Genomic DNA, 15,316 nt, shown 5'->3' with positions numbered 1-15,316 from the left:
TCAATACATCTGTCTCCCCAGAACTTCCACTTCCCTTGTCCCTTCCTGCGTCTTCCTCCCATAGCTCCCACGTGCTCTTCTCCCCACACTGCCCTTCCTTGCTCCACTGCCCCCTCCTCAGGCACCCTCTGCCTCTGCCTCCCAATGACCCTTGTATCATCACGTCAATGAACCCAGGTCCAGCCACTACTGCCATGCTCCACCCAGGAGTTTCCAAGTGCCCAGGAAAAATCCTGGAGGGGGCTGAGACTGGGGGAAAAGACTTCTGAAAATGCACCCCAGCAAAGAAGGGGAATTTAGGACCACTGAGTCCCATAGAAGAAAGAGGACTGCTTCCCAGCCATTCTGCACATAGATGCAATGTGGGCACACATCAAAAACCACTAATTGCCCTCCAGTCGATTTTGACTCATGGCTACCGCATGTGCGTCAGAGTAGAACTGTGCTCCATAAGGTTTTCAACTGCTGTGACCTTTCAGAAGTAGACTTCCAGGGCTTTCTTCCAAGGCATCTCTGGGTGGACTTGAACCTCCAACTTTTCAGTTAACAGCCAAGCCTCCAGTAAATGTTTGTTAAGCCTACAAGAAGCAGCATTTTCACTCTGGACAGGTGACAGCTGTGTGGGTGGTGCGAGGAACTTAGATGAAACCTGGAAAAGTTGTTCTGCCTGGCAGGAATGTGGAAACAAACAAGAGGGAGGTGGTGTTTAAATGCCACAAGAGCATTCATTAATCTAAGCGGGCAGAGAGGCGGATGTACTGGGCAAGGGTGGGCTTACCACCCCTGGCTGTCTCCTCCTGCTGGGGACTCCCAAGCTTTCTTTCCCAACAGGGGCAGGTCTCCACATGAAAACTCATCCCCAGGCAAAACGGAAGCACTCTGAAGAAGGTGGCTTTTAGCAAAGCCTTCTCAGCATCTGGATTCCCCCCACTCTTCACACACACACACACACACACACACACACACACACACACACACAGCCGCAGTGAGCCAGGGTTCCCAGACCCTTCTTAGCTAACCAAGGTAGGGTCCCCCTCCCCTACCCATCCCACCCCACCCCCGTCCACTCAGCATTTCTCCCTCCTCCCTGCTCTGTTAATAGCATCATGATGACCCAGCAATCATCACACACAGTTGAGGCACTGGGGCTGGGCTCAGCCAGCAGATCTTGGGATTACGATCAGGTTGACTGACAGCAATCCCAAGAAACTGTCACAGCAGCAAAATCTCCAGCCAGAGTTACCAGGGCAACTCCTCCTCTTCTCCCCACCTAAAAAATGGCTGAGGGTGGCATTATGCATGATCTGGAGAACTGATGTCTCAAAACTATAGAACTGCTGATGGGAACAGCTCACACTGGAATAGGGATTATGCTTCACTGGTCCCCATTACTCCTACCACACCCAGCCTGTCAGGGCTAAGAAAGCTAAGACGAGACAGCCCAGGAATGGCTAATGGCGTAATGAATGCCACAGCCACAGGAGCAGGAAGGAGGTGGGGTGCTGGACTGGAACAGGGATGCCTGCTTAGAAGTGAGGGCGAGATTATGTAAAAGAGATAGGAGGGAGGGAGGGAAAGAGAGAAAGAATGGATGATAACAATATTAATAGCTGCCAGGTACTATGCAGTTTACATTCCAAACATTTTCACAACTAATCCTAACAACAACACTGTTAAGTAGATATAGGTCCATTTTACAGATGAGCAAACTGAGGCTCAGAGAGGTTACTCCATTTTCCCAATGTTGTTGGCATACCATGGCGGGAGACAGGGTGCCGTCTGATCACTTACATTGCTTAGAATGGCCAGCGCATGGTGATAATAATGCAGACAGGCTTTTAGTTTGCTTTATTATTGATTTTAAGTTTTGTACAGACAAAAAAAAAAAAAAAAACCAAACCCAATGCCATCAAGTCAATTATGATTCACAGTGACCCTACAGGACAGAGTAAATTGCCCCATACAGTTTCCAAAGGGTGGCTGGTGGATTCGAACTGCTGACCTTTTGGTTAGTAGCCTGAGCTCTTAACCACTGTACCACCAGGGCGCAAGCACCCCTTATTGCCTGCACCCTGGGTAGAACCCTCCCACCACCCTGCCTTCAGCACATCACTGTCCAAGGTCACACTGCTGGTAGATGGCAAAGCTGGGGCTGAACCCAGGACCATCTGACTCCAGAGGCTGTGTCAAGCTTCTGTACTCAGACTACAGGGGCTCAGCACACTTGCTGATGTTCTCTATGCCATCTGTCCTTCTCCTGCCCCCTCTTCCTTTAGCCCTTTCACCTCTGACCCTGTTCTCAGTCTCCTGGACCCCTTCACCTGGCCTAAGAGAAACAAGATGAACTTTCCTCCAAGCAGCCAAAGTTAAACCTCAAGAGGCTGGAGCTGGAAGGGCAAACTGTGTTGGATCCCCTGTGAGCTCTTGAGTTTCTACACCATCATCTCAAGGGGCATTCCTGTCCATTTTGGAGCTGGGGGTCTCCTCTTCTTGAAATACCTGCAAAACCAAATGCCTGGATTCCTCTTCTCTTTCTTTTACTCCCTGCTCCTTTCTCCTTTTCTCCTCCTGCTTTTAATCTTCATGGTGTACTCATCATTCAATAAAACGATACTGCATATCTACCATGTGTCCCCACTCTACCAAGCATTAGGGATACACAGCAGAACAAAACATACCACAATGCCTGCCTCTTGGAGCTTGTATCCAGTCAGGGAAGACAGTCAGTAAACACGCACATCCATGCAGTAGAGGACATGAGATGGTGATAAATGCTGTGGAGAGAAGGAAGAAAGAGAAAGAAGGGGGGTTGGGAGTACAGGAGGGAAGGAATTTTAAATAGGGGGTAGGAAGGTTACATATGAACAACGACCTGAAAAAGTTACAGGACCAGCCATGTAGCTATTTCAGGAAAGAGATTCCCAACAGAGGAAAGAGCAAGTGAGAAAGTCCCTGAGGCAGAAGTTTGATGGACAACCAGGAGGCCAGAACTGCTGGAGCAGGGTGAGCAGCAGGATGGGCAGAGAGGGAGGAGGCAGCAGGTGCAGGGTCCTGTGTAGCATTTACTGAGTGTGATGGAAAACCGTTGCAGGCTTTTGAACATAGAAATGACCTAACATGGCCTAACATGGCTTTGAAGGATCACTCTGACCATAATGTTAAGAAATGGCAAAGGAGAAATCAGGGAGGCTGGCTAGGAGGACACTTCCCATAGACCTTGGCAGTCTTGGGCCCACATGGTAGCAGTGGGGCTGATGAGAAGTAGTGGGAGTCTAGATATATTCTAAAGGTAGAATTTGCCAATGGATTGAATGTGGGGTATGAAAAAAGAATGGAAGAAAGGGTGCCTCCAAGATTTTTATCCCAGAGTGACTGCAGGGATAGTGAAGCTGGCGAGAAGAATGTCTTTAGGAGGAACAATCAGAAGTACAGTTTTGGATATTGTGAGTTTGAGATGCCTGTTTAGCATCCAAGTAGAGCTATTGAGAATATATGTGTGGGGTGCAGAGGGGTAGTCCACGATAGAGATATGCTTTGGCAGACATCAGTGGGTAGATAGGATTTAAAATCACGAGCCAGTATGACATCACCAAGAGAATAAGTGTAGGTTACGGTGAGAAAAGGCACAAGGACTGAGCTCAGAGACACTTCAGTGTCTAGAGGTTGAGGAGATAAGCAGGAACTGGCCAAATACAGGAAAAGAAGCAGTCAGTGATAAGGGAAGAAAATCGGGCTAGTGTGGTGTCCTGGAAATCAAGAGAAGAACGTGTTTGAAGGAAGAGGGTATGATAAATTGTGTCAAATATTGCCGATAAGTTAAATGATGGCTGAGAATAGGATTTAGCTACATGAAGGTCACATTGGTGACTTTGACAAGAGGTATTCTCTTGTTATTATTTTTCTCCCTTTTACACATACACCAGATAGCTGAATCTACGGAAAATAGCACAGAACTGAGCTGGATAGTTCCGGTCAAAAGCACACATTCCCTTCCAAGTAGAATCCCAAGCATCCAGTCAAATATAGTTCCCCAAAGAGGAACCATGTCACATGCTAGAATAGAAAAGGAAACATCAGCCTGTCTCTGGGTCCTACATAATAACAATATCCAAGTGCTTAGAACTTTTCATTTTCTATCCAGATTCTTGGTATGTTGTGTCTCTCCATCCTAACCAAAGATTCATCAATAATTCAAGGAATTATTGATTCAATCCTGTGGTATATTTGGGGTACATGGTGTAGTTCACTTTCCACATAGATACATGGCTAAATCATTGGCAGAGTTTGGCCTCAAATCAGGCCACGGAAGTGTTGACTGGTGGAAGTCCTCAAGATACATCTTCCTTTGCCACCATAACGATGTTGTTGTTGTTAGGTGCCATCAACTCAGTTCCCACTCATAGCAACCCTATGTACAACAGAACAAAACACTGCCCAGTCATGCGCCATCCTCACAATCATTGTTGTACCCATGGTTGCAGCCACCGTGTCAATCCATCTTGTTGAGAGTCTTCCTCTTTTTCACTGACCCTCTGTACCGTAAGGATAGAAACTGTCTTTTTCATCTCTGTATCCCCAGCACCAAGCACACTGCCTGATATAAAGCAGGCACTCAATAATCATTGAAAGACTGAATGAATAGATATTCTCTGAGTGTCTCAAATCAGAGATGTGTCTACCTTAGCCCAAATGAGTTTTACTGAAGATTCAACTCTTGTGTTAACAGACAAACCAGATGACAGAGAACAGATAAAACACAGTAAAAGTTTTTCTGACTATATATTCCACGCACAGAAATGTAATAAACTTGATTCTTGCCATATCATTTCTTACTCAGAGCTCTGCAGGCCCTGCCTTTCTTCTGCCCCCTCCCCAAGCTCTTTAGGGGATTGTAACTGTATAGATGCTTCCTTTGCAAGCTTCTTGCTGGAGCTGTTACCATCCTAGCTTTCTGGTGGTTAGCCACACTCGCAGTGAAAAAGTCTATTGCGTTTATCATCAAAGCAAATTAATGTCCGCATAATGACAATTGTGGTGGCCTTACGGGAAAAATAGGACTATAATGTTTATGTGTTTATGTGTTTTTAATGTTTATAGGTTTTATGTTATAGCCCTGATCCTGATGAGAATAGGTGTGTCTGACATTAGCTCATTACTGAGCAGGTTATAGGCATGAAGAGTTTCTGCTAACTACCCAAGCTCATAAATGCCTTCAAGTGGCTTTTTTTCATTTTTATGGGGCCAATCCTCAGATACCCACACGCATAAAAGGCGTAAGAGGGATCCACTAGTCTCAGAGGGACTCCTAGCTCCAGCTTGCCCTACTCTACACTTGTTCCTTTGCTCCCACCCAGGAAGCCATCATGTCTTGCCGTTCCTACCAAGTCAGCTCTGGTCGCCGGGTGGGCAATTTCAGCTCCTGCTCAGCAGTGATACCTCAGAACCTGAACCACTTCCGGGCCAGCTCTGTCTCCTGCAGGAGTGGGCTTGGATTCCGGGGCCTGGGCGGCTTTGGTAGTCGGAGTGTCACCACCTTTGGATCATACTCACCCCGGATAGCAGCTGTAGGCCCTCATCCCATCCGCTGTGGAGTTGGCTTTGGTGCTGGCAGTGGGTTGGCCTTTGGTTTTGGTGATGGAAGTGGTGTTGGTCTGGGTTTTGGTGCCAGCAGTGGTGTTGGTATTAGGTTTGGAGCTGGCCGTGGCCTTGGCTATGGCTTCGGTGGCCCCGGCTTTGGTTACCGAGTTGGAAGACTAGGAGTCCCAGCAGCCCCATCTATCACAGCTGTGACTGTTAACCAGAGCTTGCTGACCCCTCTCAACCTGGAGATTGACCCCAATGCCCAGAGAGTGAAGAAGGATGAGAAGGAGCAAATCAAGACCCTCAACAACAAATTTGCCTCCTTCATTGACAAGGTACCTATGATAGCTGGAATATTTGGGTCTGGGATGCTGAGAGCTGGAATGTATTGTGGTCCTCTTTCCCTTAAGAAGAACTGGCTCAGGTCTGGGGCTTCGACCTGCACCCCAGATCCTTCAGGTGTCAAGAAAAGACATCATGGTGTGATTTCTGGGTCACTCTGCTTCAGAGTAAGGACAAACCTAAGGAAAACTGCAGAGTGGGATAGACTAAGATGGTGGTTGTATCTTCTGGAGGAAAGTGGAATATCCAGCCAAATATGAGGGCGTTTGGGCAAACTAAGACCTACCATCTGATCACTTAAAAACATCTCCCAAACGGGCTAGAAACATTAGGATTTCAGCCAGGTGTTGGCTGGTATACGTTTGAAAAGTTTTATCCTTTTGGATCCTCATGCTCTTTTTGAGGTTTTCACAGTTTCTAAGGCTGGAGAACAACATCTACACAGGTCTAGGCAAATGGAGAATGGAGTTGAGTAATTTTGTATAAAAAAAAAAAAACAAAGAATTTATTCAATAATCTGGATTGCTTTATAATGAAATATCTATTATCTGAGACTATACAACCCAGATTATCACTTCTGATTCTCTATTTATAGCATTGTAGACACAGCCTGAGTTTAAACTCTTCCAAACTGTGAAACTCAGGTAATGAATGAGCTTGTTCACTGGGAGTATGAAGTTAGGAAAACCATATCATTTGAAGCCAAGCAAAAAAGTATTTTTTCAGGATTAAATTAAATTCACTTGGGAGTCCGTAAAGGAGAGAACCCATAACCCCACCTACATGGAGTGTCAAGATTCAGGCCAAGTTGCACAGGTTGGGAGAAACAGTAGAGAATGACCATTGGTAATCACTGATCTTCAGGCTGATGTAGAGGAACAGTGATGTGGATAAGCCAAAAGAACTGATATCTCACAAACCATGTCTCCAAGGAACTGGAATGCCTTGATTGTGTCTGACAATGGAAATTAATCTGTGAGTTTCAGTTTTCTTATCTCTAAAATGAGTGGGTTGGAGCAAATGATCTTGAAGTTTTTTACAGCTCTACAAGTCTCAGCCAATGAATATCTGGGATGGTGGGTATGACTTACAACCTGGCAATTCCCACCTCTAGTACCATACAATGAAGCCTCATCCCACCCCAAATGTATTTCACCCTGCTCCTCATTTTCTGCTGGAATGGATGACATAATTTTTTTAGACATAGGCAATCAATCTTTCTAGCTTCCTGATGGAAGTTGGCTTACACCTGTCTCAGAGGGTAGAAGGGGAAGAAACATATTCAAGTGTTTTCGTTCAAAAGCCTCTACTTGTAGCTGAGCCTGGCTGAGCATGAGGAGGGGAATGCAGACCTGCCCTTCCAGCTTCTGTCAAGTTAGAGGAGAAGTGAGAGTCAGCAGAAGAGAGAACAATGTCAACACGTGGTTGGGTGTCATCTGTAGCCATCTGAAGAACTGGTCAACATGTGGGTGGCCCTATTGAGCACTTCAATTGCCGTTTCTCTATCCCTGTGGATGTAGGTACGGTTCCTGGAGCAGCAGAATAAGCTCCTAGAGACCAAGTGGAGCTTCCTCCAAGAGCAGAAATGCACCAGGAGCAACCTGGAGCCCCTCTTCCAGAGCTACATCAACAATCTGCAGAGGCAGCTGGATGCAGTGGCCAGTGACCAGGCCCGGTTACAGGCTGAGAGGAACAACATGCAGGATGTCCTTGAGGGCTTCAAGAAGAAGTGAGTGTCATCTCGACTGCACTTTCTGTGGATGGTAGTGAGCTGGACCTAAAAGCAGCAGCCACACTAAGATGAGAGAAGCCGGAAGGATCAGGGTTGAATGTTGGTTACAATATCCAGCCTGGGGGCATGAGTGGGAGAGAGCAACATGTAAGGTGGGAGGGGGAGGCTCTTGAGAAATAAGAAGACTTGAAATTGGGGGTGGTTGTCCATCGCTGAGTCAGAACTGACTTGATGGCAATGGGTTTTGGTTTTGGTCCAGAGTTCTACTTGTGGGAATAGGTGCGTTGACCCCAGAAATAGGTGGCCTCTGGTTTTGAAAACAGTGATCAGGTTCAGCATAGAGTAGAGTCCTCCTTCCTCACAGTCAAGTGCAGTGACCATAAGTATTTTCTAACTGAGGAGTATAGCAATGATCCAGATTTTCAGATCCCAAATCCCAATTTGAGAAAGTAAAAGGAATCTGGATAAACTGAGTGCTACTGGCCCATAAAAAGTCCTAAACACGGGAGACAGAGGATGATAGCATGTGGGTGGCAACAGAGAGCCATGCTTTTGGTTGGAGCAGGGAGGTCTTAAGGGGTCCACTGAAGAGTCAGAAGTAATTGACTCTCAATTGAGAGTGAGAACTCATCCCCTTAATGCTTATCATTCTAGGTATGAAGAGGAGGTGTGCTGCCGGGCCAATGCTGAGAATGAGTTTGTGGCTCTGAAGAAGGTAAAGGGGGAGCAGCAGGCCCAGGCAAACTTCTCCTTCAGACAAGCAAATGTTTTCAAGATGTCCCAGGAAACTGCCAGGCAGCCTTATGGCATCTGGGATTACCCACATAAAAATAGTATAAAACCCCTAATATCAAAACAGGTTCCCTTCAAAGGTTGGATTTGGCCTCAGATTATTTAGGATTAGGTCTTCACAAGAGCAGAGGTCTAAAGAGATAACCTTTTAAGGGTCTTCGATTATTCAGATTTCTCCTTGCCTCTAAATAAGCATCAGAACTGAGACTGGATGTAGGGCAAGCATCCAGCAGTCACTGGGGGAGTTTCCATACTCTAGCAGGAGGAAGAGTAATATTCACTAAACTTCATTTCTACCCTGTGACTTTACTACCCATTCTTAAAGCCCTGTGGGTATTGGCCTGATCTTCCCACCCATCTCTGGACCTGCCAAGGAGGGAATGGGAAACAAGCACAGAAGTAATGAGAATTTTATCCTTCTCCCCTTTATGCAGGATGTGGACACAGCTTTCTTGAATAAGTCTGACCTAGAGGCCAATGTGGATACCCTCACTCAGGAAATTGACTTCCTGAAAACCCTGTACATGGAGGTGAGGACTCATCCTCTCTCAGCTATCCATGGAGACCAGTGTTTGGCATGAACTCCTGAAGGGCTTAGTCTGGGATGGCATATTTTCAAAGAAATGGCATCAACATCTTTTCTCCCACTCAAATCTATATGCTAGTGTATCTAGAAGAAAAGGTAAGGTAAAGAAACTTCTCAGCAGCCTGATTCAGGCCTTTGAATAAATTCCTTAGATCTACAGGATCTAAATGCTTATTGGTCAATCCAAAGGCTGGGATCTAGGAACCTCATGTCCCATTTATCAGTTAAGAGCTCTGGAAAACGTATTTGCCAGGAGATGTAAGAAACATTCTGAGTTTGATCTAATTAGCCAAACCAACTTGCCATCTTTTGCTTCATAAGTGGTCTATTTGGTCTGCTATAGACCCAACCAGTGTCGAATTTCTAGCACTGAGTGGAAAGGCTAAAAAATACTCCTTCACCTTGTAGGACAGTCCCAAGGCCCCTGGCTTTATTAAGGACTTGCGATATAGGAATTCCTAGATCATGAAGTCCTATAATATTGTCAGCTCTCAACAATCCATGGCAGGCACAGCCATTTTGGGGATAATCCAAAAAAAGTTTAAGCCCTAGCATGGATCCCTCTCCCCTCCACCAAGTTCCTAGGGCCTAATGGTTTTAATATTCACCTAAGCAATGTAAGGTAAATATTAGGTGAGGATGGTAAAGGGATGTTTCCAAAAGGTATAACAAGGGTTCAAAAGTCAAACTAAAATGGTTCTCAGATCTATCTTTTCACGGCCCTCTGTTTGGATTGTCTGCTGCTCTGCATTGCTCTGAACCAAAAAGCAAGAGCTGGCTGTAATGCTCTCTGCTCCTGATATCCTGACATCCTGGGGACCTGGGGCCCAGTCCAGGTCACTGAAAGGGGCTCTTAGCCCTTCTATCTTGCTGGTCCTCCAACACAGGAGATCCAGCTGCTGCAGTCACACATCTCAGAGACATCAGTCATCGTGAAGATGGACAACAGCCGGGACCTGGACCTCAATGGGATCATCGCTGATATCAAGGCCCAGTATGAGGAGATTGCCAGGTGCAGCCGGGCTGACGCTGAGGCCTGGTACCAGACCAAGGTGGGCAGAGGCTTGGGAAGGGTTATAGGCAGCCCTGGGGGGAAGACTCATATACAACAGAGTGGGCCCAGTGGAGGTCTGAGGTCCCCAACTCAGTGGTATCTGTGGTCTTGACCTGACCTTTGAACTCTTGGCACGCCACCATTCCCAGTATGAAGAGATGCAGGTGACAGCTGGACAGCACTGTGACAACCTGCGCAACACACGGGATGAGATCAACGAGCTGACTCGTCTGATCCAGAGGCTGAAGGCGGAGCTCGAGCATGCCAAAGCTCAGGTGGGAGAAGATGAGTGGAAGCCCCAGAGGGAGGAGCGGCAGGTCCCTGAGCTTTGGGGAGCCCCAAGTGTGATGGTGTAGAGGAGACAACCAAGACTCAAAAACAGAGGGATGGAGGGATTCGTCTAAGAAGGCTTTCTAGAGAAGGAAAATGTGGAAGGAAGGGGGAGCCTACCATAGGGAAGGAAAGGCCAGGAGCAGACTCAGAGAGGGAAGGTGAGGCAGAAAAAATAGGTTTACTCTCTGCACCCCATGGGCCTTGAGGCAGCAGAAATTAGGAAGGGCAAAATCAGAGGAAACAGAAACTGAAAAAAGCAACACTTGTCCCCTGATGACATCAAACCACAGAGTCACCAATCTATAGGAAGGCAGCCACAGGAGGTTTCACCTCCAACTTGGCACCAAGCTGTGTTCCCACCAGCAGGGAGCAGGGTTTCTGATCCCACTTGGAGATCCCCTGGGCCCCTGCCAAAGCCCATCTGCAATCTGCTGTCCCTGCAGTGTGCCAAGCTGGAGGCCACGGTGGCCAAGGCAGAGCAGCAGGGCGAGGCAGCCCTCAACGATGCCAAGTGCAAGCTGGCTGAGCTGGAGGCTGCCCTGCAGCAGGCCAAGCAGGACATGGCACGGCAGCTTTGTGAGTACCAGGAGCTGATGAATGTCAAACTGGGCCTGGACATCGAGATCGCCACCTACAGACAGCTGCTGGAGGGCGAGGAGAACCGGTGGGTGCTCTCAGTGCCACGCGACGGGGTGAGGTCAGACTTAGGCATCTAGAAAGACTGACTAAGAGGGCTAGGGAGAACCAGGTGAAGAATTGCTGAAATGAGCAATCTCTGGAGGTGTTGATACCTTTTCTGCAAACATTAGTCTGAAGTTGTCCTTGGCAAGGGATTAGAGGAAGGCTCCAGATCTGTGTCCCCTCAAATGCAAGTGTGTAGACAGGTTGCACCAGAACCATGGGGTGTTTTGTTTGGTTGGTTAATTTGTTAAAAATAACAATAATACATTTCCTCAAATATTTTGATTCGATAGTTTTGGGGCCCAGGACCATGTAGTTTTTCAAAGCTCAAATGCACGCACAGCCAGGGATGAGAGCCGCTGAGGGACCCACTTGACCCCTCAGCCAAGAAAACCCTTTTTATAGCAAGTAGGTTTTTGGAGAACAGCAGTGCTTGTGAACTGACTGGTTTCTTCCTCTCTCCAGGATCTGTGAAGGTGTTGGACCAGTGGACATATGTAAGAAACTTAAGTCTTTTCCCTTTTGATAAATTTTCTCCAAATTGCCTTTACAGTCAGGCCTTCCGTGGGGTTAGGAGCCTGCCAAGAGGATGGCAGAGCTGGTACTTGAAGTCAGGGCAGGAGGGACCGTGTGGCCCCTGGCCTGGGAGCATATCCTTAGCCTAGGCCTGAGGTCTGCCAAGAGCCTGCCTTCCCCAGAGTGAAGCATTCACAAAGGTTTGCAGGAGCTACCAGGTGGAAGAAAGTTCCAGAAAGTTCCAGGAGGGAGTCAGCCTTTCTTGCTTTGAGTGGCCTTGCCCTTCAAGGGCAAAGGCCAAGGAAAGAATGGAAAAGCCTGTGCCGGGGAATTCTCCCACTGCTGATGGCAGGGGAGGCGACAAGGCTGAACCAAAGTCTCACCTGCTGCTGAGGCCAGACAATCAAACACTGATTGTGCCCAAAGCATGCAGGACCTTGTGCTGGGCACTGTGGTATAGGGGCACAAAGAAGTACAAAAGCCAGCCCTTGCTGTCTACAATTATAGTCTTCTGAGAAAATGAGTCCTATCCACCATCAACCTAATCCTTAAAGGATCCCTGGAGGGAGGGCAGGCATTGGCATCCCTGCACACCCAGAGATGATACATGATTTGCCCAAAGTCACAGAGCTAGTCAGAGGCACAGTCAGAATTCATACCCAGGTTTCCGACTCCAAAATCACAAAGATAGACTAGTGAGTCATGGAACCGAGTGCCTAAAGTGGGTGGGTCAGAGTATCAGATCTGCTTGTGTTAGAAAAGAGCACCCATATAGAGGGGGAGGCAGCAGGAAATGGCTTTCTGCAGGAGGTTAGGCTTAGCTGGACATTAGAGATGGCACAAAGGATTTCGCTAAGAGGAGAGGGCAGAGGAGACTGTGTCTCAGACCAGATGAGGGCTGGTCTAAACCAGGTTTAGTCAAATAGGGCAGAGGGTGTGCCTGGGGGACCCAGAGGGCTACAGAGCAGAGCTGCTGCTGCTGAGTCAGAAGAGTAGGGATAGAGGTAGTGTTGGAGGGGTTCTTGTGTGCTGATCTAGGTGGATATGTGAGGACCACGAGGGACATAATATAATTGGAAGGAAAAACCCTCATGGCTTTATGGAGGCCAATGTTACATCTACCTGGATAATCCAGCTCAGCTCCCTACCCCACCGAAACATAATTCAACTGGATTTTGGCTATATTTAATTTACAGTCAACCTATAGATACATGTAAACATCTGGGGAATTCGCTGAAGTCTTCCCTTTTAATCTGGATGTTTGACCTTAGCGTAGTCACAGCCCGAGTCGCCCAGACTAGAGAAGGAAAAATGGGTATTGACTGCGTAAACAATTGGGACCCGTTCTATCCAGGCTACTTCCCCTGATGGCACCCCCAGGGAGCATGGAGAACTGGACCCCTGGCCCAGTTGGGAATGCCCTGGAATGGGCAATCTCTCTGACCGTTTCCTTCTTCCGCAGCCTTGAGCAGCTCCCGGGGCGGGGTCGTCGCCAGCTCAGCCTTCTCCCGCGGCGGGGTCGCCCTCTCCTGTCGCGGGGTGGCCTTCTCCAGCGGCAGCAGCTGCCTCTGCGCCCCCGTCGGGGTCCTGACTTCCGGCGGCGCCTGTGGCTCTAGCTCGGGCGGGGCCCTGGCCGGCGGGGACCTGTTGGTCGCCGGCACGAAGGCGGGCTCGGTGCTCGTGGGCGAGGCCTGCGCCCCCAGCGTCCCTTGCCCCCTGCCTACCGAGGGGGGCTTCAGCAGCTGCAGCCCCAGTGTCCGCTTTGTCTCCACCACCACCTCTCGCCGGACCAAGCACTAAGAGCCGAGCCCCACACAGCCACTGCTAAGAGAGGAACCAGCTCAACGTCTCCTGCTTCTGTCCTCTGAGGCGCGTGGACTCGGTGCCTGAGGGGTCCCCAGCCACCCCTCTTGCCAGGAAGCCGCCACTCGACTCTCCCCAGTGGCTGCTCTGCTTGGCCAGGATTTGTTACCATGTAGACGCTCCATCCACAGCCCCTGACTCCTCATTGCCTTCCTTTGGACCACCCAGCTGAACAGCCTCAAGAAGTGCAAATTTAATAGACAATAGAATCACAAAAATCAGTCTGAAGGGGAGAAAAGGAACAGTTCAAACGCAAAAAGAATGTTTGAGCATCATTATCCTCATCATAATCATCATCATCATGGAGGCTTTGGACTAATTTGGGGAATGAAGAGTTGACTGTCCATATGCAAGCTCTTGTCTTTAGCCCTCTATCCTTTGCTTCCTTCCTCTTTCTTTCCCTAGCAGGAAAACGTTCTTTCCTTCTCTTTATCACCCAGAAGGATCCAAAGTCCCTGGTGATCCAAAGGATCCCTAAGTCCCCTGAAATGGTTCTTCTCCAGTGGCATATGTCTTAGCTGTTTCTCTTCCTGGGTTGTTGGTTAACTCTGGCCTGTGAGTCCACAGGTGGGTGGGGTGCAGGTGGAGAGGTGGGCTCTGCAGCACTCAAGGTACCCCTGCCTCACTGTGGTGTGAGGCCCAGCCCTATCCACTGCAGGAAAGTTCATCCCTGCAAGCTCCAGAGAGGGCTGGGAGTGAGAGTGGGGTGCCTGTTTGGACTACTCTTTGTGTTCCTGGGTTTTCAATAAACTTGCCAAGCTAACTTCACAAAGACTCTGGCCTCTCCTTCTGGATCACACTGGGACCAGGAAAGGTTGCCTCCTAGACTCCAGCCAGCCAGCCCACCATACTGAGGACTTGCCAAGGGCAGAGTCTATGTCCTGGGCACAGGAGAGACACTGAGTAAAGAGAGTCAGGTCCTTTCTTGGGAGGGCTCACAGTCCAGCAAGGGAGAAGAGACAGGCAGCAAAGGCTCTGAAAGCAGGGGCCAAGCAGCCTGCTTCTCCCCAGGTTAGGCCTCACACCCACAGGTGTCCTCCTCCCAACAAAGGCAAACCCTACTACCTGTTCCCCAAGTCCCATCCCATCCAGTCCCTCTGAGATCATTGCAGGGGCCTCCTAGTCTTTCTATCCCCACTCTTATCCCTATCCAATTCATTTACCATGATGCCGAAGGTCCCTGGGTGGTGCTAACAGTTTGTGCTCAGCTGCTAACTGGTTTGAGCTAACCAAAACCCCCGTTAGCAGTTCAAACCCTCCCAGCAGTGCCATGGAAGAAAGTTCTGGTGATCTGCTGCCATAAGGATTACAACCAAGAAAACTCTGTGGAGCTCAGTTCTACTCTGTAACACATGGGGTCACCATGCTTCTAGAGAGCTCTTTCTCCCACAGAAAACTGATCACGGCTCACCTGCTTATGGCCCTCAGCGGCTCCCTATTGCCTCCCAGAAATAATCCAGACTCCTTCAGATGGCATGCAAGCATGATCTGCTTATATATTTCCATCTCCTGTCATCCTTTCCATGCACCTTACTTCCAACATTTCAACATTTTTTCATTCTTTCAACAGACATTTGGTAAGTGACTACTACATAACAGGCATGATTCTGGGAAAATAGTAGTGAACAAGATGTGGTTCTTGCCCTCGAACAGCTTATAGTCTAGTTTGATAGATGGACTGGTAAACAAGCAATGATGATTCAGTATGCTAAGTGCTGTATTAAGAGTAGAACCAATGCTACAATGGACAGAGAAGAAGCCCACCCCAGACTTACCGCATCATTGAGAGCTTCTTGGAGAGTGTGATGTGAAGGATGATAAGTCAGCCTTACTAAGA

The 15,316-nt window shown here is 48.3% G+C and overlaps 1 protein-coding gene across 1 annotated transcript; it reads left to right on the top strand.

Annotated features, from left to right (window-relative positions):
- The first annotated feature begins 5,295 nt into the window (after positions 1-5,295).
- KRT84 (keratin 84) lies at positions 5,296-13,416 on the top strand. Its single transcript, XM_004388362.1, has 9 exons — positions 5,296-5,915; positions 7,443-7,651; positions 8,309-8,369; positions 8,881-8,976; positions 9,920-10,084; positions 10,236-10,361; positions 10,863-11,083; positions 11,566-11,597; positions 13,079-13,416. Exons 1-9 carry the CDS (start codon positions 5,364-5,366, stop codon positions 13,414-13,416), a joined length of 1,800 nt encoding a protein of 599 aa, XP_004388419.1. The 5' UTR covers positions 5,296-5,363.
- Positions 13,417-15,316: the final 1,900 nt, after the last annotated feature.

The sequence above is a fragment of the Trichechus manatus genome, unplaced genomic scaffold, assembly GCF_000243295.1.
Source record: "Trichechus manatus latirostris isolate Lorelei unplaced genomic scaffold, TriManLat1.0 scaffold00209, whole genome shotgun sequence".
Taxonomy (NCBI): Eukaryota; Metazoa; Chordata; class Mammalia; order Sirenia; family Trichechidae; genus Trichechus; species Trichechus manatus.
This window is presented reverse-complemented; position numbering and strand designations above follow the sequence as displayed.